The following is a 25,401-nucleotide window of genomic DNA, read 5'->3' on the forward strand; positions in this document are numbered from 1 at the left end:
CTTTGAAAGTTGTAAATTTTGATGGTTTAAATTTTTTTCCCATTGAAAACCATTTTACAGAGCAAACGATCAGTTTATTCATTGGGAAAACAATTAGAAGATTACTTTGTAATGAAAAAAGGTCGTTCGTTACAAACCTAATAAAGAAAACATAATATTAAAAAAAATGCATTATTACTTGTTGTTCTCAAAAACCTCCAAATAATCAAGGATCAGCGATAGATGGACATTTGTGTATCACGTCCAGTGGCCTGTTCACAGTGACTACGGGATGATTAGAGGAATATGACATAAAACAGTCTCGTATATAATGATAAAATCCATTATGATGATAAAATCAAATGAAATGCATTTTTCTTTTTCTCCTTCACGACAGTCACCGGACGAGCATTGCGGCAGTCCCGCCGGTGCGCCGCCAAGCCGGTATTTTGAAGGGACCGCCGGATGCGTCCGTCCCCATCGACGGGGCGCTTGACGCAGGCTGCTGGAGCGGCGGGCAGCGGCAGTAGATGCTGTCCCGTCAGCAGATCACACCCAACGGGGCTGCTGCGCACCGCTCCTCCGGCACCGACACCATGACACCCAGATTCAAAACCGCAATCTGAGCCGCACCGAGGACGAGACCAGCGGAGGACTGCGAGCAACGGACGCGGAGACACACGCACTCGCGCGCGCAGACACACACGCGGGCACGCACGCGCACACGGGGGGAAGACGAATATCCCGGCGACCAGCAGTCAGACGCACGGGAACGCCGACCCAGGCGAACTCCACCGCGCCGCGCAACTGCGCTTTTCGCTCCGGAAACGCGTCCCACTCGGACCCCCGCGAGAAGCATTCCTCCCCGAGGGTCGTTTCACGCCAGAAAATGTCATCGTCGGGCAAGGACGCCAACAGCGGGCATTACGCCAACTATGTGGGACCGTACCGCTTGGAGAAGACGCTGGGCAAAGGACAGACAGGTTAGTGAGAGCCCCCTCTGAAACCCCCCGGATGCGGATGATGCTGCCAGGGCTCCCCTCAGCATCGCCGCGCGGGCCACGCTGACATCGTGGTGGGGCGCATTTTTGCATCTGCGCTGCGCGGTCCGAACGTCCCGATGCGGGAAACCGCGAGCGGAGAAAAGCCCGGCGATTGCGGATGTTTCTGTGCCGGATGCAGGGAGGGATGCTGCTCCCGTGATGATGATGATGGTGGTGGTGATGATGGTGATGATGGTGATGATGGTGATGATGGTGAGAGTGGTGGTGGTGGTGTGCCGTGCCTTTAATCCTTGTTGTCAGGCAGAGAGGGCTCGGTGATAATGGGCCCTTGAGGTTTTCCTCGTCTCTCGTTCCGCCGTAGCATCCATCCGTCACACGGGCCCCGCTCTGCCGAGGCTGCTCTCTGCAGAAGAGGCAGCGCGGTGATGCTGCACTGTCCGGTACCTGCACACACCACATCCAGCTCGCGGGTTAACAGGCACACACACACACACACACACACACACACACACACACACACACACACACACACACACACACACGCTGCAGCTGCTAAACCCACACGTTTCTGCACATTTGTGTCAGTGGTGCAGAGTTCCGAGTTCTCCTTTGGACCCTCGCTGGCCGGTGTTCCCGCTGCACCGTGTGTCACGGTGTCTGTTTACTTATGGGAAGACATCGGGTTGACGTTTGTCACCGGCTGCCTGCATTTTCCAGCTTCATCGTCACGTGCTTCACGGGTCACTTCGGTCTAAATCTGTTCGGTTTTTTTCTTGGGGCTGTTCCTGGGAGGTGTCGCTCCAACCCCGGGGTCCTTATTTGTGGTGCTGTTGAATTTCGGCCCAGCGTGAGGGGTGGAAACGGGTCCGCCGAACAGGGGGTTTCTGTTATTTTGTCCACCCCACTCACGTCGGGGGAGGGGGGGCTGCGTGACAAAAAAGCCCCTCAGTGCACCTGCACATCCCGAGTGCGAGCGGCGCGGCGATTTGCCTCAGCGCGGCTCTGCGGGCCACCGTCCGGGTGACTCAGGCCGGGCTCTCCGTTTCGGACGACCCGCCATCTGCGAGCCCACGCAGCCAGAAAACGATCAGGGTGTCTCCCACCGGGCTCCAGCAGGTAGGTCGCCACACGCTGCTCCGCTCGCCCGGCGGGTAGACTCATTGACAGCCGACCGTTGAGCCGCGCGGATCATTTGCTTTCTTCTGCAACAGGATTAATCTGTGGAGGACCGAGGGTCCATTTCCGCACTGTCTGTGTCCACCACTGGGCTTCGGGCTGGGGGGGGGGGGCAATGGGCTGCATACGTCAGCCGCTCCATTGATTTACAGCACCAACCGAAAACACATGATGTCAGGCCGAAGACAACGACGCTACATATCAAAGCGATTCCGTCCAAACGCCAGGACCTGGTGCGACCACTGATCCACCAGTGTCTCGGCTGACTGGCACAAATGAGTAGAAAAACCTCCCAAACAATCCGTTATTCAAGTCCCGTATCTCACGACCGTCACATCACGATGTCAATGTGAGCCGGACGCTTCGGGGGTTGTGGCAGTTTTTCCTACAGAGCTTCAGCCCCATCGCCGTGTTGCAGGCTCACCAGTTAATTCGTTAAAAAAAGGGTCCCATCCATCAATAATGAAACCATTTGGTCATTGTGAAGCAGCCGGCCACCAAACGTTAAGGTGACCTCACCTGGGTTCTACATTCAACAGCCCCCGTCAGCGTCCGAGGCTCTTCCAGCTCTGAACGAGGCGCCGAGGCTCGCGTCGTCCTCTCCAACTGGGGACCCTTCAAACGTCCCGCCACGGTTCGCGCACCGTGTGAGCGTGGTTCAGTGCGTACGCACGTAGAGATGCAGACAGGTGTGTGTGTGTGTGTGTGTCTGCGCGCGCGCTGAGGCCGCTGTGGTGCACGCTGGAGAAGAGCGACACTCTGCTCGTTGGAGGCCGTCGGTGTGAATCCAAGGCTCCGGTGCCGAGCCGGTAGACAGAGATGAACCGCAGGCCCACGCTCTTTGTTACTGTGTGTGTGTGTGTGTGTGTGTGGGAAACACAGGGGATCGCTGATACAATATATTAATACACCAAGGAGCAGAACATCGCACCAAATCGATTCTAGGTAAAATTCCAGCTAAGAAATCACAGTCAGTGATTTACTGTTTCTGCTGTTTATGTTTGGATAGTGTCTAAATTAAAAAAAAAATCTGTGACCCTTCTCTGTTTGCTTCTTAGGGTTAATTCTGCCATTTAAAAATCAGCCGCCATTAGAAAAACCCAACTTTCAGAATCTCCTGTTAATACTTATTATTGCTGTAATTATTGTTGTGAGCTGTTATTATCCGGTTCAGCAGATATATGAGTTTCAGTGCCAGAACTAAAACAGTCCCTGCTCTCGGTGCGGCTGAGGAATAAAAACATATTTTTTCAAGCGTTTGTCATCGAAAGGAATCCGGTGTTCGTAAATGTTGAATGTTGCCCAGCCGCAAGTCGCAGAGCAGGAAGTTTGTCTCGATAAAACACAGTCTACAACTGGATTTAAAAAAAATCAGGATCTATAAAAACTACAAACCAGATCAGAGTAGTTTAGTTTTCCACATTCTGTGCTATGGGCATGTTTTTTTTCGGAACCAAAAAAGCGTGTGTTCGCTGATAACGCCTGCAAAATGTTAGCTGCAAGTCCAGTTATCTTTGGTGCCAAAATGATGAATTGATCAGTCGATCGATAGACATTTAATCAGCAACAATTTGAATCGTCAAACAAGTTTGTTTAGAGGCAAAAATGGCCAAAATCCTGCCTTTTAAATCGTGATTTGCTGCTTTTCTTCAACTGGGAACTTTACATTTCGGGCGTTTTTTAATTATTATCTGAAAATTTACAGGCTAAACAATTATCCGGGTTATAGAAGAAATAATGGAAAGATGAAATGATAATGAAAATAATTGGTAGTTTTGACCCCTGAGCTTCTATGGAAGGGCTCAGTGTGTTTCCCTGGCTTATGACCACGGACCGCATGGCGCAGGGCGTGACGCAAAAAATGGGCCTTCGCGGAGACAAAATCATTTTTTTGAAGTGATGCAAAGCGGTGGCCGCTGCTCTCACTTCTCGGGCAGTTGGAACAATGCCTCCGCGCTGTGTGTCTGGTGGTCGAAGCTGAATGGCAAGAGGCCGTGCTGACTCGGAACAATTAGTCAGTCTGTTTTCGTGTGTGTGTGCGTGGGGGGGGGGTTGAATTACACCTCTTTTTGCACTGGTTTCCCAAGCTCCACACAGCGCTCATTTTCTAAGTGTTGGCCAACAGTGCGGACGGTTGTCATGGTTTCATTCCTCCTCCTGCAACAATGGCCACTCTTCTCCTTCTCGGTGATCACGGCACGACTGCGGCTGCCAATCCTTCCCTCCCCTCGTCCTCTCTGTGTTCTCAGCCCCTCGCATCTGTTTTTTGATCAACATCTTAGACTTGGTTGGTTGCCGAGACAAGAAGAAAGAGGAAGCAGAGAGAATGCAGACTGTCTTAGACCGCCGGGCCGAAGCCGGGCTCGGACTCCAGGACTGGTGGGCCGACTCACCCCTCGCGACAGTCGGAGGAGAAATCTGGTCCGGGACTGTGGTCGGCACCGACGTTGGGCCCAGATTACCTGGTAATGCGAGGGCTTTACAGATCCAGTCTTGAACCCCCCGAACTGCCGGTAGACTCATCGTGGCCGCCGCGCTGAATATCAAACATGTCTGATGCTCTGGTGTTAGAAACTGCAGGATTACGGTCAAGAGCACGCCAGTCCTGGAGCGGCCAACGTTCCAGCCCCCGAGGCTGACGTTCAAAACCGACAGTTAAAAGCCCGTCTCCAGTTCTCGCCGAAGAACACACAAGCTGCGTTGACGGCGTCTCCTCACCCAGTTTCTCCTCCAGACTCGTTCAGCCCTCTGCCTTTGCTTTTTTCAAAGTAAAACGACTAACATTAACATTAAAACATGGCTCAGTCAGACGGGTCAATATCCACAAAATCCCCGGGTGTCCTCTGACTCTGAGGGTAACTATGCCAGGACGACTGTGACATATTTCATTTTTAGTAGTCCACAACCCGTAATGGGAATGTGTGTGTGTGTGTGTGGGGGGGTTTATGTGCATGTTTGTGTGCGTGTGTGTGTCCCTGTTGTGTTGTAATGAAAGTGTCATGTTATTGACGTGGAACATCCTAAAGACTGTGGTCCCTCGGCCCCAGCAGAGGAGTGCAGCGGTGTGTGTGTGTGTGTGTGTGTTCGGTGGGGGTAGTGTCGGCAGCAGGGAGAGCCCCAGCACAGATGGCTGCCTTTAGGTGGCTGAAATACAGCTTTATTATCAGCAGGTTGCAGGTGGTAAAACTCCCATCACTCTCACTGTGTACGTATGCATATATATACAACCACGCACGTGTGTGTGTGTGTGTGTGTGTGTGGGTCTGCGCTGTGCATTTGCATGTGAGGATGTATTATGGGGCTCTGCTATCTTTTTTGCAAGGGGTTCAGCCGTCAGTGTGTTTTATTGGACTTACCGGGTTTGCGTCATTATGCCGCATTAAACGTAAAACCATGCGCAAAACGTCCACGGCACCACGTCTGCACAGAGAAGAAACAGAGTTAAAACGACATTAAAAAGCCTTTACAATGTCATTGGCTGCAGTTCCACTGTGTCAAAAATGGCCTCAAAAATGACCAGAGAGTCTCAAAAGCAAGTACAATGGAAATGTTTCTTATACTGAGGATTTATTGAACGACTGTTGCATTGAATTGAATTGCAGTTTACAGACGTTTCTGTAGTTGTGAGCCCTCGGTAAAATGAGTAAAAAATGAAGTTGAGGTTGAAATCTGCCGCTGGAAGACTTGGAAAAGTTCTGCTTCAGGACCGGGTCCTGCTTTTCAGACCGAAATGTGGCAGGTGGGGTGGCGTCAGCGCTTGATTTGTAGATCGGCGGGTCCCGCTGCTCCGGCGGGTCAGGCGAGAGAGAGAGAGTCACCGACCCAGTGGTTTCCCTTCTGTCTGTGTGTGGGGGGGGGGTCAGGGCCAAAAGTTTTAGTTCCAATCAGGAAAAGCAAGCGGGCCAAGAACTGAGAAAGAACGTGACGCGCTCCGTCTGTCTGTCAGCGCGGCACCTCATTTTTACTGAAATTTAAGCTGTAAAAGACATTTCGATCTCTTTCCTAGTTAGATAAAGAAAAATACACCTGCAGCTATTTTCTACAAATGAGGTTCCTGGTTTCCTTCTGATTTGATGATCTGTGCGTTAGAAATCATGAGTAACTTTATGCAGTAACAAGAACAAACTAATCCAGTTTGCACATGACAGGAATTAGAGGAAAAGAAGCGGCTGCTTTCTTTTCAACTTAAAGGTTTTTCACATTAGAGATATTTTATTGACGGAACACTAAATAAAACTCAATATTCAACAGAATAATGTTTTCCAAACCGACTTTCCACAAAACATACTTCCTGGTATCCTGCTATAAAAGTGTACGCGGTACACCAGAACAGAAACCCCCTGTAGCTGCAGGGTTTGAGAGAATCCTCCGATTTTTTGTGTCTTGCTTTGGCGGCTTTTCTCGGCGAGCCGTCCCGGGAGGAACCGGGAGGTGTGGGAAGGCTGGCAGCGGGAGAGACACCATGTTAGCATTTCCGTGGAACTTTCCTTTATTTCTTTCTTTTTTTCCCGTTTTCTTCCTTTCTTTCTGAGCTGCTTTCCAGCCCTGCCCAGCAGCGCCTCTCTCTCGTTCAGAAGCCGAGGAGTTGCGGCGAGCGCGCGGGGGAGTCGTACTGCTGGTAGACAGAAGTCTGTTGGGAGGGTTTCTCTGCAGACATGAGGGGGATAATCAAAATTATGGCTGGTGTCAAGCAGCCGCCCACCCCCCTTTTCCCGTCCCCCCGTTTTTCTATACAGTACATCCCTTTGGCTTGTTCTCTCGCTCTCACTCGCCTTCATAGGCTGAGGGCTTGGTTACCACGGCAACCGGAGGAATGCTCTCCTCTGTGGCTGGTTGGAGGTACGCTTGCTCTAGATCTCCGCGGCCCCTCCGCTCAGCCCTGGGGGGGGGGGTCGTTACGTGAGCCATTAAACAATGACGGAGAACCTACCCCCCGTCTCTCTCGCGCTCTTTCTCGCTGCATCTCTGTTTCCCTGTCGCTCTTACCTTTTCCTCACACCCCCCCCCCGCTCTCTCCGAGGCTGTCGGGCTAAAGCTCAAGCCAATTTCTGAATCCCTGCCACTTGAATGAGTCGTTTTTGGGAGGCGGCACGATTTTCATCTTCTGAGCCCGGCTAATGCCTCTCTGTCTACTAGATTATCCACAGCTTCTCCTCACCAGACACATTCGACACAATACACCCCCCGTTTAAACAGAAGCTTTGACATTTAGGAGAAAATGCTCAAGACGTGGGAAGCGACAGAGACAGAGAAACTGTAAACAAAGCTTCGACAGTAGCACCAGTTTGCGGTTTTTCTCATAGTTTGTGGAGAGAAGAATGTCGTCAAGTCAAGTCCGATTTTATTTCTGTAGCCCAAAATCACAAATCACAAATTTTCCTGAGGGGGGTTGAACAATCTGCACAGCATCGCGGCACCCTCCGTCCCTGCTACGAATAGACATTACTCTACATCTGTTTCTGTCCATGGAGCGAATGTTTGTCTCCACTTTGCAGTGCAGGAGAGATTCGTCAAGAGCAGCTGTGGCGAGGACAAAAGCAGACTCTAATAAACGTTGCTCTTGTAATGATGCGAGAAAATAAAGGAAAAACCATTTTCAGATCAGACCAAAATAATCTTTGATAGTGTGGGAACAGGAAGAACAAAGTCTGTCTATCGTGTCTGCAGCTCGATGCTGTTAGTGTTATTCAGTTAGCTGGTGCCATGCTTGTCTCTGGCTCACACACACACACACACACGCTGGGATGCAGTGCTTGTTTGTTCCCGGGTCGCCCGGAGCTCGCAGACACATAGTGTTGAGTTGGTTTTTATTGCTGTCATCTTGCCTGTGGCTGTCAGTCATTAACAAGTCTCCCTGTGCGCGTCAGGAGGCTGCTGCTGCTGAAATATTCAGATGGCTGAAGATAGCAGTGGCACGATGCGTATCCGTGTGTGTGTGTGTGTGTGGGGGGGGGTCACATTACTTACGTCCTGATGCTGTGATGATTGTGGAGGCCCCATTGATGGCAACGCTTTCTTGTCCCTGATACTGAGTCATTTAATATTAAATTCAAGTCTCTGTTGGTACCAGTTTTAACCTATATAACACAGCTGCGCCGGGGAAGAATGGGGGCACCCTGGTGGAGGAACACGCCACATTAATGTAGTTCCCTTTTCCACTAACGAGTTGTTAGTAGCGCTAGTCACGCTTACTAATCTCAGTAACCCTCTTAACTTCAAGGTTCTGGGGTCGGTAGCGACTTTCAGCCAAAGGCAGGTGTCCACAGCGGTTCCACAACTGTCCTCAACTACGTCCTCGATGTCGCACATTGACCATTCACGGTCCAGACACACATTAGGTTTTGAGCTTGTCTCTCTCACCAACTGACAGTGAGTTTGAGGCAGGATTATGATGTTTTTATTTGTTCTCTATGAGCTGCTGTTTACCTTTATCTTTACCTGATTTTTTTTTTAATGTTATGAGGGACCTCAGCTGGCCCGATAATCAAAATTGTTATTTAGTTTTACGTAATTCATCCACGCATTTGTTGAAGAAATTGGAATCGTGAGCCGTAACTCTTGTGGCAGGCTGGTTTTTACAGCCTCTCCACAGCCTAGTTCTCCACTAAATTTGGATGTTTGATCACAGCCCGGCCGATATACAGGTCGGCGGATTTCATCGGGCCCATTTTGGCCTATCACAGATATATTGCTATCAGCATATATGTTGTCCGATATGAGCTGATATGAAAACTTTTTTTTTTTTACAGAACATAATGCAGAAAAAGATGCTTAAATACATAACTAGAGTAGATTATTGCTTCGTACCAAATTAGGCCACTAGTTAATTTCCATTTTTAGTCCCTGGGCAGCTGAGCAGAAACAATAAAACACAGAACAAAACCTACCATCTCCGCTACAAATGGACCAACAACCTACCAAATGAAATAAATGCAATTGGATTTAACCCCTGTGACACCTACGCTGACCTGCAGCACAGCAATGATTAAATATAAAACACGTTCTGTACACTTTCTTTGAGAGGAAAATACGAAAGCACATAATTTGCACAGCCTGGCTGAAACATTCGTACGTACCACTCTAGATCTTACATCGGAGTCTTTCACTCTGTTCTGACAGTTCTCCCGCGTGCATCACCCTATTGTGACACAGGACAGTTTACATGGACTAGCAGCGAATCGGACAGTACTAGGGTTTTCGTCTCCGAGCAGATGTGTTGTCAGACCTCTGCGGGTTGGTCTGCATGGCCGAAGCGTACCTGTCTTCGCCTCCTCTCTCCGCTTTTCCATCTGTCCTTTCTGGCCGCTGTGGGCGGAATCTCTCTGTTTGTGTCTGCAGGAGAGGAGTGATTTCTCTCGTCTCTGGTGACTCGTCCGCTCCCCTCGCCGCATAAATCAACCCCTGCAGTCTGCATGCACAGCTTGATAATTGTCATGTGAGTGCTGGTGATTGCTTTGTTGTTAGCGGTAAATACGTAACACATGTGTGCACCAATGGATTCAATATGTTCATGTGCACGTGTGGCACCGTGTTGCCACCTGCTGTCACGGCGCCGCTTGGCTTCGGCGTAGCCAATTGAGAGCGTGTCATGTAGTGTTGATGACGTCTTTGTGGATCAGCCGGGGGGGAAATGGGTTTTGGGATCCTACCGGGCGGCAGCAGCGCCACCAGGCTCTCTCAGTCCGGTCATCAACACTTATCATAACACTTAACACCTGTTAAGGTGGAGATGCCGAGGGCACTCACCCTGCAGCCAGAGAGGCGGCGTAGCCGGTCTGCCGTTGGCCGTCGCCGGTACAAGCGAAGCGGGTTTCAGACCTCAAGCAGGAGGATTACTCCTGTAACAGGCTGCTCTTCCATCAAGCGATTAGTCTGTTAACTGATTTTTCATAAATGTTAAAGCCATGTACTTAGCAAAAAAGGCTAAATAAGTCTAAAATGAAGATAAGCTAAAAAAGAGGCAGGTTGAATTTGAGTGGTTAATGCTCTGCTCTCTTTTACATCATGTCCAGTAAATTCTCGAACAGCAGACGGGACCTTTTGTTACCTTAATAGCAGAGAGAACCGGGCCTTTCCTTGGAACAGGCCTACATGAGAGACAGGCTTTTATTCCTCGTTTCACCCTGTTCCCCATCACATCCCCCATGTTTACCCGTTGTCTTGATCAATTCAGTATAATGTGCATTTCCACGGCTTTGATGCTGTCAGCACCACGACAGGTTCACGAGTGACCGGCCTCCTCTTTGGTGGTGGGCTTTTAATGCGGCCTTATGTTCCAGCGTTGCTCGTGGGTTTCTGTCGCTTTACAGAAGCTCCTCGCTGTTCGCGCAGCGCCGCTCAGTCACCGGGTGCGAAGGTGGTCGCCGGAATCCGCTCTGCTGCTTATCTTCCATCTCTCCCTTAATCCAGTCCCACTTCCTGTCCAGTCAGATAGCTCGACCAGCACGTATTCACCTGCCGCCACACTCAAAAGAGACCGATTTAATGCCTCAATCAATAGCTGGTAATCAAATTGGAATGGGTTATGGCTCCAGATAAGCCCCTTATGGTCCCGCAGCCCTCTTCCCTCAGCCAAAAACTTAATGAAATTGAGCATAAATCCCTCTTCTCTCTCTCTCTCTCTCAAAAACTCTCTTTCATCCCTTTCCAAAAGCAATCTGGACTTGCCCCCTGAGTCAGCATTTACAGCGTCCAGGAGTGAAGCGGGGGAAATTACCATGTGAAGAGCTTCTTTACTTCCCTCTCTCTGATGCGGCCCTGGGCCCATGCTCGACCCTCGCTTCATTTCTTAGCAATATTGAGTTTTCGGTATCTTGTATTAGATAAATAAACTTCCCTCCTTCCTCCCCCTGAAACCCCAGACTAGTGCATGATGGGACGGCCGAGCGCTTTTGTTATCAGGCAATTTAACTTTGGAATTTCACAGCAAAGAGGACGCGGCCACGGATGGAAAGTCCAGCTAGGTACAAAACCTTAATGTGGTTTTCGCACTTTGCTCATTAGCGGGACCCATGAGCACCAGGGAAAGGCAGAGGCAGACAGGCTGCAGAGCCGCGCTCGTTCCGCCCTTTGCTGTTTCATGTCCTTTTGCGCCCCTGGGTAGCTCACGTGGGGGGCCGCACAGACGGCCCGGGCTCTGGAGGACCCCCTTCCCGCCTCGGAATAGGCGCCCAGTCCACACAGATGGCCCGGCAGGGGTGGCGCGTGTAGATGAGCTGCGTCTCCCGGAGCCCGCAGCCTCAGTGAAACATCCAATCATGTGGCATAATAAGATTAAGGAGCAGGGGGACGGGGGGTGAGAATCGCCATTATACTCACTTTACTGGTAGTGCTGGCAGGTACTACCACTCCGGGGCGTGTGTGTGTGTGTGTGTGTGTGTCTGCGGGCGCTATGTTGCAGTTTTCAGGGAACACTCTGTCTCTAACCTGCAGTGTGGTGTGAGTACTGGCAGGCTGCAGTGCTGAATTACGGCAGAGACTGGCTGCAGCCTCTCTGCAGTAAACACACACACACACACACACTCATGTCTTACTGGTGTTGGCTGCAATACATTATTTGTGAACTCTTTCTGCGTTACATTGCGTAGCTATGGTTACCTGTGTGTGTGTGTGTGTGTGTGTGTGTGTGTGAGTGAGAGGAAGAGACAGATACTGCAGGTGTAAATGAGTTACAAGGGCATGCCTAGAGGTTACACAGTAGTGGTTACATTAATTATACCATGCTAAATTATTTCATGATAAACATGACTTTAGCTGCTAGCGGCAACAGCTAAAGATGGCGGCAGGCGGCAGAGACTGGCAAGGTTTCGAAGACTGTGGCTGTTCATGGTCCTCAGGGGGTTAATCTTGCTGTTTTTGGCGACCTCTCTGACCCCCTCTTATAGCACCACCATCATGACAACATTGTAAACTCATGCACAAAAAATATCCGCATCTAATGGGTGAAATGCAAAAGCACGTTTATACAAGTTAAAAACCAATGTGTGTACATCCTCTCTTAAATGAATCTGAAGACAATTTTTTCGTTCATGTTGTGTGATGAGTGTGTATGGGAGCAGTTCTTTTCGGGGCAGAAGTTGTGGTGACCCAGTCCGTGGACCAGCCCCGTGCCTGGGGGCCTGGTTGTCTCCGTTTGGGTTTGAGACGCCCGACGTGTAGTGTAGAGCCGACATTATGCCGACGCTATGGAGTTGCATTATGGGAAGTGTAGGATACAGTGTTCTTGAAGTTTGACACTATCAGGCTAAAAGTTAGAAGGATATTTCTGCCTATGAATTAAAAAAAACAATCTGTCTCTTGCATGTCTCGTACTTAATTACTTAATTAGTACAGTGCTAAATTGCTGGAGTTACACAAGCTACCATGCTAAAAGTACACTCCAAATAAACCGGGGCCATCCTGTAAGACTGGCGCATTTTCTGTCTCGTGTTTTCTGTCTCTGATCTGCCGGTTAGTCTCAGGGCTGGGTATCAGCTTGGTAACAGTTCTGACAAAGGGCGTCAATAAAGTCAGTGAACACACTGCATTTTTCCATCACTTTAGAAGCTCCGTGCAGTGACAACAACAGCGAAAGGCATTCGGTCGCTCAAATGAATGAAGGGCTTTGACAGAATCTCTTGGACAAGCATCTGTCAGAGGCAGCAGGGCAGCCACAATAGACACAAACTGCTAAAAGATGAAAAATGATTATTAGTTTAAAAGACAGAGTTGAATTGCACCTCAATTTTCAACACTAGTTTTTGTTTAAGGGTGAAAATGTAGAGAAACTTGGGGATTTTAGTCTTTAAGTGAAAGTATGAAGATAAAGAAAGGTACCAGAATGATTTCCCAGTCAACAGTGATATGATATAAGTTATAATGTCATTTTGTCCACATCAACATGCTTCGGTCGAGTACTTGTACAGTGGTTACACATCGGAAGCGTTGGATGTTTTCTGAGAGGATGAGGACAGATCACTTTTGATCTGTGTCTTGCAGCCGGAGGATGTTGGCCGTGATACACTTCGGAGCGTCCTGTCAATCTTTCTCGGTTTCTGTCCCGTATGAGGAGACAAAAGGAGTGTGGGTGGTGTGTGGGCCCCAGAGCCGGACTGGCCTTAATCTGCCACTAATCCAACCATCCAGTGTGACTCTTTTGGTTTTAATCAAACAAAGGGGAAGCTGAGATTTGATTGAGCTGTTTGCAGTGTAGAAGAAAAACCTTAAAAGAGCAGAACACTTCAAAATTGAGCTTCAGCTTTGTCTTGCGTGTGTGTTTGGACATATTGTATAATGTGCAGAGAAAATGGGTTATCTCATCCGCAGTCCTGCTCTTCATTTGCCAGATCTGGGGAAATCCATGACTGTGTTCATTCACAACAGCCCAGTTGTTTTTTTTGTCAGAAAAAGCCCAGATCCCTGTTGTTGTGAAAATGTTGGCTTGGAAATGGAGGAGGAGGGGGCTGACAGGAGGTCATGACCCTCATTACACCACCTGACAGATGTCCCAACACCACACTGTGCACGCGTGTGTGTGTGTGTGTGTGTGTGTGCCTGGCTCTGTTATAGTGGATGTAAGCAGACATTCACATGAGTACAAACTAGGTGTTGGCACATTAGAGACTGATGCAAAGTGAAAACACACAGCAGGTTCCAGTCAGAGTTTTAATTTGTTCATACAGGTCAGTGAAGGCATCTTGGCGTTCGTCATTTGTCAACAGCAGGCTGCTTTTCCACATTCAGCAGAAAACTTAATCAACAGAAAGTTAATTAACAACAATTCTGACAAAGTGATGACTCAGTTCAGTCATTTATCAAGACCAGATTTCAGTATTTCCTTTTCCTGTTCCCGCGTCTCGGATCTGAGAATTTGCTGCTTTTTTTCTGTTTGACATGATTGTAAATTATTAGCGAGCGTTGATCAGACAGAACAAAGACATTAGAAGACATCACCGTGGGCTCTTTGAACATCGGGAATTTTTCACCCTATTCTGACATTTTACAGCCCAAACAGTTACTCGCTTGAAAAAGGATCAATGACCAAGACCAGAAATCAATGATAAATGAAGATAATTTTTAGTTGCAGCCTGAGTTACAGTCTTCCAGAGGGACTTACAGTACATTAGCCAGTAATAAAATCTTTTAGAATCAATATTTGTCATCAGGTTATGACTGTCTCAGGTATGCAGCCATGTAAGAAGCAGAATAATGTACGAGCGTCTGCTTCATGTTGATGTCTTTACTCGATGTGCATTTTTCACCAAATATCCAGCAGCTACCAGTCTGGTGCTCCGTACAAACATCCTCCCTGTAGCACTGAAGACACACACACACACACACGTCCTCCTTTTATCGCCAAACTCCGAGGCTCATCAACCCCCTTCAGCCCCACTGCCCGCCCTGTTCTCCCACATCCTCTCTCTTTCATTCCTCCCTATCCTCAGGCGCAGTAACAGCAGGCGGGGGGGGGAGCAAACCAAGTCAAGTTCCCTTTGCTTGACCCTGCGGATGCAGTCTTCGATCCTTCAGGCTAAAACCCCCACAGACTCCCTCAGTGCTGCTGGTGCTCATTGAGACATTGACAGCGACGCGGGGATGCTGGGATGCTGGGTCCACCATGTGAAATTGGCTCAACACACAGTCGGCCGTGGACAACAAAAGAAAAGACAGGAACACTGGCTCCCACACGTCAGGGACGAGCTTCAGAGCGGTGGACGACTGCAACCGTGGAAACTGTCTTAGCTCGTAAGCGAGATATGACAAAGATTTTAAAGTCGCAGTGAAACGGCAGTTAGAGCGTCTTTAGCTTATGTAGCGTGATGAAGAAGAGCGAAACGGAACATGCAGGTTGATCGTCTTTTTGAGCGGTACTCAGTTCGTTGAGCACTGAGTCTGTGGAGAACCCAGCAATACAGAGCTATAGAAGACCCCCCCCCCATTACTTGCATTGTTAGGTCAACAGATGGAGGATGAAACGGAAATGAATACATTACACCTCAACTTACTGCCAAGTGAGATCCAAGTGCCTACTTTTGATCCAAGGTTCCACAATGCTTGCGACTATGACCACTAATTAACAAGTTACTGTGGTTTGATATGGTGGGCGGGGTTACCTACCCACCTCGCATCGCACCTGATTGGATAAATTTGTGTTTACGTCCCCAGTTCAGGATCAGTCATCAGAGATGTGTGTAACAGTGTTTTACAGGGAGCGAGAAATTCGGATAGTCACATTTCAGTCAGTGAGAATAGCCGAACCCTATGCGTCATATAATCAGAAAAAGAGAAGATGTCAAGTCAAAAAATCAAGTCAACTCTTCACTCATTTTCTCCACTTTATTATTTTGCAACGCGAAAGTTCTGCCGTGAGAATGGCCGCACATCAGGTGCAGGTAGAGGACGCATGAGCGCCGCTCGTCCGCACGTGTTTCAGTGGAAGTAATTCGAACAGAGTCAGCATTGCCCTACCACGGCCATAATGCTGACTGCTTCTAGACCAACGGCTGCACTGGTGTTGGAGGGAGTGGGGGCGGTGGGGGAGGCAGTCGGAGGGGAGACACTGGGGGCGGGGTTAGCAGGAGCGGGCCAGCTCCTCCGGACTCCCCGAGGAGGAAGCTGGGGAGGAGAGGAGAGCCTGAGTCCGAGCTAAAAATACAACCCGGCATCTCGCGGAGTCATACAGCCTTCTTCAGCTCTGGATGCCTGCCAGCAGTGCTCCACACACACACACACACACACACACACACACACACACACACACACACACACACACACACACACACACACACACACACACCACACACACACACCACACACACACACACACACACACACACACAGGGGCCGAGCAGACAAAGACAACGCTTCAAGCAAAACTGGAACCAGAGAGGCAGGTGGGCGGGGCAGAGAGGAGGATGGAGTGAAAGAGAGAGTGAGAGGGGGAGGGGCACGCATGGTGAGGGATGAATAAAAGCCAAGGGGGGAAGGGTCGGAAGAGCAGGGGAGGAGGGGGGATGAAAAGTGAGAGCCTGCAGAAGAAGAACAATAAGAGTTACAAAGCAATAAAGGAGAGAAAAAAACACGAGCAGATGTGAACAGGTTGATGATTAGAAACAAAAAAACCCGAGACAGATACGAGCTTTGTGATGAGCAGCGATGATACCCTGGCTGCCATCCAAGCCTGAGAGCAGATCCAACCGATGATGTAATCCTTTCTAATTGGTCCCAATTACTAATTGAGACTTGATTGGCACCGAGGCGCAGCCAATTAGACGCCGGGATGTGTGACAATGACACCCCACTGTACGTCTGTCTCAGTGAGACTCGCTTTTTGCAGTAGCAGAGGCCACAGCTGGAAATGGAGATGATGAGCATTACACACACATCACTGGCCAATCACACGATGCTGGTTCCTGCATCCCAGCATGCCGCATGTTTCGGCAGCGGCAGAAATGCACCACTGCAGGAAAAGTGGCTCATTTTTTTTACCTCTAGTGTAAGTGTACCCTTTCCGCTGCAGGAACATAACAAACACCTGAACTTTAAAGACCATTGCGAGGCTTTGGTTCAAGGTTCTTCCTTGTGTTTTCATTGTATTTTACAAACTGGAACTTTTCAGGTATATTTCATGACAAAAACCGCAGCACGACTGACCTCTTAGTTTCTGCGGTTTGGTAGGTGAGTGAAGTAGGTGGTTTCCAGCGTCCAGCACATCAAACCCCTTTGTAATGTTTCGGTTTGCTCATTGCTCATTGCAATTCAAATCTATTTTATAGCCTTGTTTCATCTTTTTATCTCTGTTTTTAGTAGTGTTCCTTGTCCTGGTCTATATGGATGCATTAGTAAAATGGTGGTTTAACGTGGTGGCAGGTTTTTTAAGATATCTGCTGTCGTCAGTCCCCAATATCTGTATCGAGTAAATCCTGCAGGGATTGATGAGATCAGAGCCAAGACACTAAACATTAACTATATTGCTGTGTTGTAGTCGCATGAAAATAAACTTTCCTACGTAAGAAGCCTGACTGACTGTTCTTGGTGTAATGTGACACCACAGCAGCTTGACAAACAATGTCGCACATCTGGAGACAATGATTTGTCGGTAAAATTTATACTTCAAATTCGGCTCAGATTCAGATTGTTTCGCTGCAGTAAGATTCACTTCAGAACAGCCGACCAGAACCACAGTCCGGTAGCGCTGCACTTGCTGCTGGTGTAACCGAGTGGAAGTAATCACGGCTTGGAACCAATCACAACATTTAGTGAAATACTCTGCAATCTTGTCACTCTTGAAGGACTGTATATTCGTGTGGGTGCTGCCCATCTGTTTGCGTACACAGTCTCTCTTCCAGCTGCTGTCTGCATTCAGCCCGGCCACATCTACTTGCAGCCAGAAGAGACGGCTCCTTGTGGCCCATTGATGTTCCTTGATGGGAGGTCAGGCCTAATTGGCCAGCGTCCTATCTGTCCCACAATATGGGCCTTTGAATGTGAAGGCCGAGCCGTGATTGAGTCGCGGCTGTTTGGTTTTAGTATACACAAAGGGAGACTCTCCAAAGTACTCAGTCTCCTGAAGTATCCTCGATTCAGAGCCCTTCTGTTTTCTCTGATGATCTCTCTCGTCTCAGTCAGCATCATTCAGGAGCAGAGGGAAAGTACAGAGTGATATTTAGGTCGTCTGCTTAGAAAATACACACACATAAACTTGTATTGCTGTATTTGTGAGTGCCTTATACTGACGTGAGTACTGTCGGCTTATAGGATATTTAGTTCCCTCGCATATAGTGATACAAATCTACACACAAAGGGACAAATTTGTGCATGGACACGAATGTCATTTCATTCCTGCCAAAGACCCTTTGTTTAGAGTTTTACAGTTGTATATGCAATGCAAAGGTCTGTAAAATTAATAGTCACTGTTAATACTCACATTCAAAATCACAAGAAGTATGTGAAGTGTGATTTCATACTCTGAGATCAGATCTAAAGTAGAAGTTTAGTATATTTTGTTTAGTTAAAAATGGAAATTGTAGAATAAGTGCAGAACCTGCAAAAATGCAAAAAAAAAAAAAAAAAAAATCAAAAACAGCCCCAAATAAGGATTAATCAACTACTGAAAATAGTCCCCAACAAATGCACTATTTCCTCCAGTTTGAGTAATGTTTGCTAAAAACTAGTATTCAGTTATTCTTAAGAAATTACTGAGCCCTAAAAAAAACAACATTATATTTGTTTGGGGTGATTTTGAAGGTAGACATCTGCAATAGGAACCAATGGACTTGGGACTGAAAGCCACAGGCAGGGTAGGGAAGTAAAAAGCACTGAGAGACGGCCTAACTCGTCTCTCATTTTAAGAAAATGTGGAGTGACACCCTTGTGTTTTTATGTTGTGCAGAATGAAACGTGAACGTCCAGAAAGCCAGTTTTTCGTGGAGCCTTTGTAACACTTTGCTTCTGGTTTGCCCCGGTTTGGTTCCGGTTTGACATGTGCACTTGTGGACAGTCACGCTCCACCACACCATCTGTGCAGCTAAAGAGAGGTGAATGGACCTGAAAGAGATTGAGAACTGCACACGGTGAGGACCGCCGTTTGATAAAGAGAGATGGCAGGTTAAAGATGGAGGAATGTCTCAGGACTCGTATTTTTCAGGGTAGGGTCGGGACAGGTGGGCGATGGATGAGGGGGTGAAACACCGACTGTGTCTGAGGGATGAGAGCCGCTAGTCTCGCCATCAGTCTGCCTCAGTCCTCGATGTCAGGCCTGATGAAAGATTCAGCCCAGCACAGCCTCCAGCAGACTGAGGACAGTAGTCTCACAAATAGAGAGCGTCACAACCTATAGGTTTGTCACCATGTTGGAAATATCACGCACAGAGGGCCATTTGGGAAGTAACTGAGCTGTAATTCCTCAGCTCAGAGTGGCCTGAAGTCCTTTAAAATAGGATTAAACTGCGATGGCTTCTTGTTGGATCATTTGTCACAGCTCTCAGGCCAACATCTTCTTCTGGAATATTTGAGAAAATGGGAGGCTCGCAGGCATCGTGACTGTTGGACAACAAATAGAGTTTGTGTTTCTGCAATGTAATTCAGTACCTCCCTGCTCGTGACAAACGGCAATGTTCATTGGATTCTCTGCAATATTCAGCGTAAAAAAATTGAAAAATGAATGAAATGTACTCACAAAAAAACAAATGCAACTGTCAGTTGCAATAATGAAATAAAATTCAAATCCCATTCAGAGCGTCAGTGAGGTCCAACACTGATGTTGAGTGATAAGGTCTGGCTCACGACCAGTGTTCCAGTTCATCCGAAAGGTGTTGGATGGGGTTGAGGTCGGGGCTCTGTGCAGACCAGTTTGAAATTGGGAGACTATTTTTTTAATGCAGCTGGTTTTGCACGCTGTCATGCTGAAACAGGAAAAGGGACAAACACAAACTGTTGCCACAAAGTTGGAAGAATGTTTAAAGTTTAAAAAAAAGTTTAAAGTTTACGGGTTTTTCCATGTTGGGGGGGGGGTTAGTTGTGCATCTATTCATGGCTCAGTTTGGCACGGCTGAAGTGGACTGACCCGGACCAGAAGAAAAACCCTGTATGAGACTTGGGTTAGTTCTAGTCTGGTTATTCTCCCTGTATCAGAACTTAGACAGACACATTAAAAAATAGAGAAGAGAGCAACGTGTTCCCTGGACAGCAGTTTATTTATGGCCTTTCCTCTCAAACTCTATTTGGAAGTGGACACAGTGCCGCCAACACAGACAGTTTTGAGTTCATTTCCGGATATGATCATGCATGGCTTTGCAATGATCCGCTTGCTGACACAGGCGAGCTACAGTGGGTCATGTGCACAGACACACACACACACACACACACACACACACACACACACACACACACACACACACACATGCACATTAGGATTCAAATGTCTCATTCACAAGTGCTCAGGCTTCCCGTCGTCTGTCATTTACTCTCCGTCAGAGTAAGAGGATATGGATTTAGCAGCCTGGCTGACACACAAGGCTGAGTAGATGAAAATTTGTTTCGATGTTTACAGTTACACATTTTTGAGCCATTTATTTTTAGTGTAACAGATTGATAATCCCCCACTGTAGACAGAGTAGTTCTCAGCCGTCACATCAAGCGGATACTGGGAGTTTTATGGGTCTTCAGCTGATGTAAGCTGTATTTTAGACCGATGGGAAACGGGGTAATGACATCTCGTCCACAGTGGCTTCATAAGGAGCATCAATAGTTCAACAAGTCCTCACACCAAAACAACATCAGTTACTTTCTGGTCTGCGACCTTATTAGTAAAGATCTTGGCTAATTTGTTCCTTCAGAGTATTAATTTAGGACCCTAATATTCTTATATTCTTATTCTTGTTCTCTCAGTGTAGTCATTCAAACCATTTAATTACCCGATTTGTGGCAAATTATGCTTGTGTACAGAAATGGTTTACCCAGCCTGAAATACGGACTATATTTTTTATTCTGGGCCCATATAACAAGCTCTTTGCCCTCCATTGATCCTGTTTATAATAGTACAACTATTGTTATAATAGTTGTACCCAACTGGACAAAACTTTGCATCCACTTTAACGCAGTTATTTGCTTGAAAACGTACATTGCTGGCATTAGACGGCTTCAGTTTTTTTAACCACAACTACGAAACTTTGCAGGATAAATAGTCCCAACACTTAAAAAAAACACGTTTAAATTTTGGCTTAAGTACAAGACTTAAGCATCAATAAAGTCTCTGAGAACCTTCTTGTGTTTATGCGGCAGAACCAGCATGTGTGTGTCCCGTGTCTTTAGTATGTTCTATGTGTGTGTGTGTGTGTGAGGGCACCCGGTTGGCCCCTGTGGCTCATTCCTCTCTGATGGCAGTGATTTAGGAGCAGCCATTAGAGGCAAAACGACGTTAATCCATCCGACAGACCGGAGTGATAAAAGTTTCATTAAACCATCGATCAGCCTCCTCTGTCACTGGGCGGAGAGGCCAGTTCAGCATGTTGCCAGATTGGAGACACCTGTGAAAGCCTGAATAAAAAGCTGTCCACCTTTTGATAGTGGCAGTGGGCGAAGGAGAGACTAAAGGATGTCTCTGAAGCTGTTTGCTTCATGGTTTACATCAGTGGTTTGAGAGGGTAACTCAAAGAGCAGGCCCCACGAGACAGAACATACATTCTGAGTGAATTCATTTTATGTTCAACTTGGTACGATGTACACGCTCTACATATTTCAGCTTTCACACCGCACATGTCAAACATTACCAATCTGAACTCTTTAAGATACACTGGTGAGCAGTATACCAAGACAGCGAGTTTGCTACTCTTACCCATGTATGCAATCACAGATACACAGATTTCGCCTCCGGTAGTTTAAGTGTTTGTCTTTTGGGAAGCTCTCAGATTTAATTTTAAGGTCTTTGACCTCACACAATTCCTTTTTCTCGGATGATAATACAGCGAAACCCAATTTATTATCTAGTTGATGTTACTATATTGCATCAATACCCCTGGCTGAGCCGATTAAACTGTAGGTTTGGGTTAGGTGTGCCTTTTTGTGAAGACCGAAGTTGAATTGAATCAGGGTTGTATTCCCATCAAGGCTCATTGCCTTCGATAGCAGGCTCTTGTAGGGTTGGGTATCGAGAACCTGTTCTGAATTGGGACCGGGTCCAAACTTTTGAGGGATTTGGCGAGAAAAACAGAAAGTTCAGTTCCAGAAAGTGAAGTCTGGACCTACTGTGCTTCCATCTTATTTTCATCTAAGTTACCGTGTAAAACCTCCTGCTGGATGTGGATTAATATCAGCATTCATAGTGTTGTTCTGCATGTTAACATCCTCACTGTCATCACAAAACACATCTTACGGATTGAACAAGGCATGGTGTAAAACTGTACAACCGTGGAACCATAACAGTAAATGTGCTGTACCGAAGGTCAGCTCTGCTTAGCGATGCTGCAGCCAACAGGATACTGCTGACGGAGTGAGAAGAAGTCAGAACAACCTAATAGGCTGTTAGCTGCCCGCAGGCATATGGTGAGATGAGTTTATCTCCCCGGTGAGTTTCTTCATCTCCTCACAGCTGGATACTCTCAAAGCAAATACACTCACCGAGCACTTTATTAGAGAAACCACTGGGCAGGGCCTTCCTTTCCTGTTAAAACAGCCTCAGTTCTTTGTGGCACGGATTCCATTGACGATTTGTTAATTGCATGAATAAGCAGGTGTACGGGTGTTGGGTGAGTGTATGTCAATACACGCCGTCGCCGGTCTGACAGTGGTTCTACACACACGTCATCGGATGTTGGTCACATGAATGTACAGATGTTAACACTGGTTCTGTGGCTCACATATACATATATATATATATGTAGGGATATATATATATGTATATATACGCATATATATGTGTATATGTATATGTATATGTATGTATATGTATGTATATGTATATGTATATATATATATATATATATATATATATATATATATATACATATACATATATATATGTATATGTATATGTATATGTATATATATATATATATATATATATATATATATATATAGATAGATATAGATATGTATATGTATATGTATATGCTTACACCTTCATCTAGTAACTAAACTGATGATGGGACAGGATGCATCAGGATCTGTATGATTCAGCTCAATGCAACATCACGGCAACATGGCGAAGTTCAGGTCATAACGACTGGACTTGGGTTTGCATCAAATTTGATAAGTTACTTTAACAAGCTAATTATTTCCTAAAAAATGAACCTGTCGGGCACTGTGGATTTAGCAAGCGTTACTCAACGAGGAAATAGTGCACTGTCGGGGGACTATTTTCAGTGACGGACTAATCCACATTTGGTGCTCTAGCGAGTATTTGGAGGCGGCAGGACAGTGTGTGTGTGTGTCGGACCGAGTCAAAATAAACCACAGTGTGTGTGTGTGTTCATGGCGATGAAGGAACATGTCCCCCAGTGCAACAGTGAGGCTCACTGGTGTGGTTTTAATAGTTTTTGGAAACAGTGGAGCTCTACGGCTCAGAGCAGTAACATGAGACATTCAGGGTTGGTTTGAGTCTTTGCATGGGACTTGATGATGAGATGAAAAGTGTAAAATATCACCAGCCTCATTCCGGTTTCGGATGCTAAGCTAGGCTAAACGCAGAGCCGTCTTGTGTGTCTTGATCTGAATTGTTCTCCTCATTTATCTCTCAGCAAGGCAACAAGAAAATCCATTCCCCAAGATGTAGGAGTAGTCTTCTAGGTTTTCATTGTGACTCCATTGTCTCGCTTCATATCACGTTGTCATCTTATTGTACTTCATATTGTTCATCTTATTGTGTTCCGGCCCTCATCATTATCATAGTCAGCCTCTGGGCCAAGCAGCCGTCCTGCAGTCACACATCTGTAATGAATAAATGATGACAGATTCTCTGCGAGAGCACTTTCCCTGGAGCTGCTGCTGCATCCTGCCTGTGCTCCTGACTTAAAGTCCAGATGCCGACGTAAAGCTGTTTAATATCACTGTCCTGTTTATTGTTGTTACCTCTGCCAATATGGTTATGTGATCACCTGCGTCTGTTTGATTTGCATCAAACCTGGTGGAGGGATGGGACATGGGCCAGGGAGGAACCCATTAAAATTTGGGCCGGATCCAGATCATTCGCTTTGAAGTTACATTTTTCCCTCTGAAGTCTGGTTTATGTTGTTTGACATTGCCTCGGTGGAGGTCTGCGCTCTACTGAGTGCTTTTTTCTAGTTTTAATCTTTAATCTCCACACTGCGTGATATAGTATTTAAACTGGCCCAAATATTAGCAGAGAGATATTTGTCACGCCCTGGTTGCCTGTGGTCTTCCTTTCTGACATCGGGGCTCAGCGAGACATCAGTGCTTTAGGCAGCAATAAAAGTCATTTTCCGCCTGGGATGTTCAATAAAGTGGTATCATAGCTCTGTTTTAAATGGGAGCTATAAATGATCCTTTAATTATGGTCAGATTGGACTCCAACTGTGGTAACCAAAGAGGGATATTAATGTTGTTGCACTGATTTTTGAAATGTGCGGATGAGTGAGTCTTCCTTTCTGGAGGGTGACGTCCATTTCCAGTGGAGACAGGCAGGGGGTTCTGCCCCCCCCCCCGCCAGTCTCCGTGGATTTTCTTTCTTTTTGACTGTTATTAATATTAACAATCCATTTCCGTGGTTGATCGGTGCCCAGCATAGTTTGGTGCTGTTCCGCCGAATGGGATGGTGGGGGTTGTGTGGCGCCTGCTCCTGTAGTGACATTTACGGGAAAACAGTAACGTGCTGCGTTGGGTTTTACAACACACGTTAAAGTTTTTTGAGCCCGCTCCGACTGTAAAAAAAACAGCAGCAACTGTGCGTAACCGGATGGTGTCGTGCGTGCACTTGGTGTTGTGTGTTGTCTGGTGGGTTCAGTCGAACAGTAGGGCAGGAAAACACCGTCAGTCTTCAGCTCGCTGAAGGAGGTGCATGCATGTAAGTTTGTTTTTGAGGATTTGGCCAGACTTTCCCCCTATGGTTGTATAATTTTAGGTATCAACAGTCTAAAACACTTACTGTTATTATACTTATATAATTATATATTCTTTTGTTTTTAGAACAGTTTCTAGGCACCTGCTATCACTAATTAACTGCTTCCAGCCACAATAATCTGCTGGTGCTACTGGAGACAGGTTGAATTACAGGAAGGACAGAGTCCGGGAAGCAACTACAGAATCTTTCCTGTAGGCTTTGCATGAAAAGCCAGTGACTCATGAATTCCACCTTCTGTACGGTTTTTTTTCCTAAAGCAAACTGACACGATGTGGTTTGGAAACAAGAAGGGGATTTTGGTATTTCATCGAGTGGAACAGTTTGACTCGTGCAACCTCAGCTGTGGACCTCCCTCTGTTTTTTTTGCCGTGGGTGTGCGATAAGTTGGAGTGTGGTTGCAGGCTGTTGGCTGTTCGCAGCAGGAGGGGGACCGCAGTAGTCTGCTGCTGGGTAGGTGGAGGAAGCTGTGTAGCTCCCAGCTAGCGCTCACCCCTTGATCATCCCCCCCAGAGAGTCAAAAGAGAGCAAAACAGGAACACCGGCACTGCTGTATTTTTCAGCCTCCAACTGCACCTCGTTCCACTTCGGTTCCTTCGGGGACAGGGATGGGACGCTGGCGTAATGTTTTGACGTCATCGCTGAGTTTGCTGCGTTCTGAGACATGGTGAGATGAGGAAGCTCTGTAGCTGT

General features: G+C 47.1%; 1 protein-coding gene across 1 annotated transcript in view; it reads left to right on the forward strand.

The window, feature by feature from the left end:
• Positions 1 to 868: 868 nt before the first annotated feature.
• The window catches only part of LOC120789332 (serine/threonine-protein kinase BRSK2-like), a 128,620-nt gene continuing 104,087 nt past the window's right edge, over positions 869 to 25,401 (forward strand). The window contains exon 1 of the mRNA XM_040125999.1: positions 869 to 962. Coding sequence (XP_039981933.1) covers positions 869 to 962 — 94 coding nt within the window. The remainder of the gene's footprint in view (positions 963 to 25,401) is intronic.

This window comes from Xiphias gladius, chromosome 1, assembly GCF_016859285.1.
Source record: "Xiphias gladius isolate SHS-SW01 ecotype Sanya breed wild chromosome 1, ASM1685928v1, whole genome shotgun sequence".
Classification (NCBI taxonomy): domain Eukaryota; kingdom Metazoa; phylum Chordata; class Actinopteri; order Istiophoriformes; family Xiphiidae; genus Xiphias; species Xiphias gladius.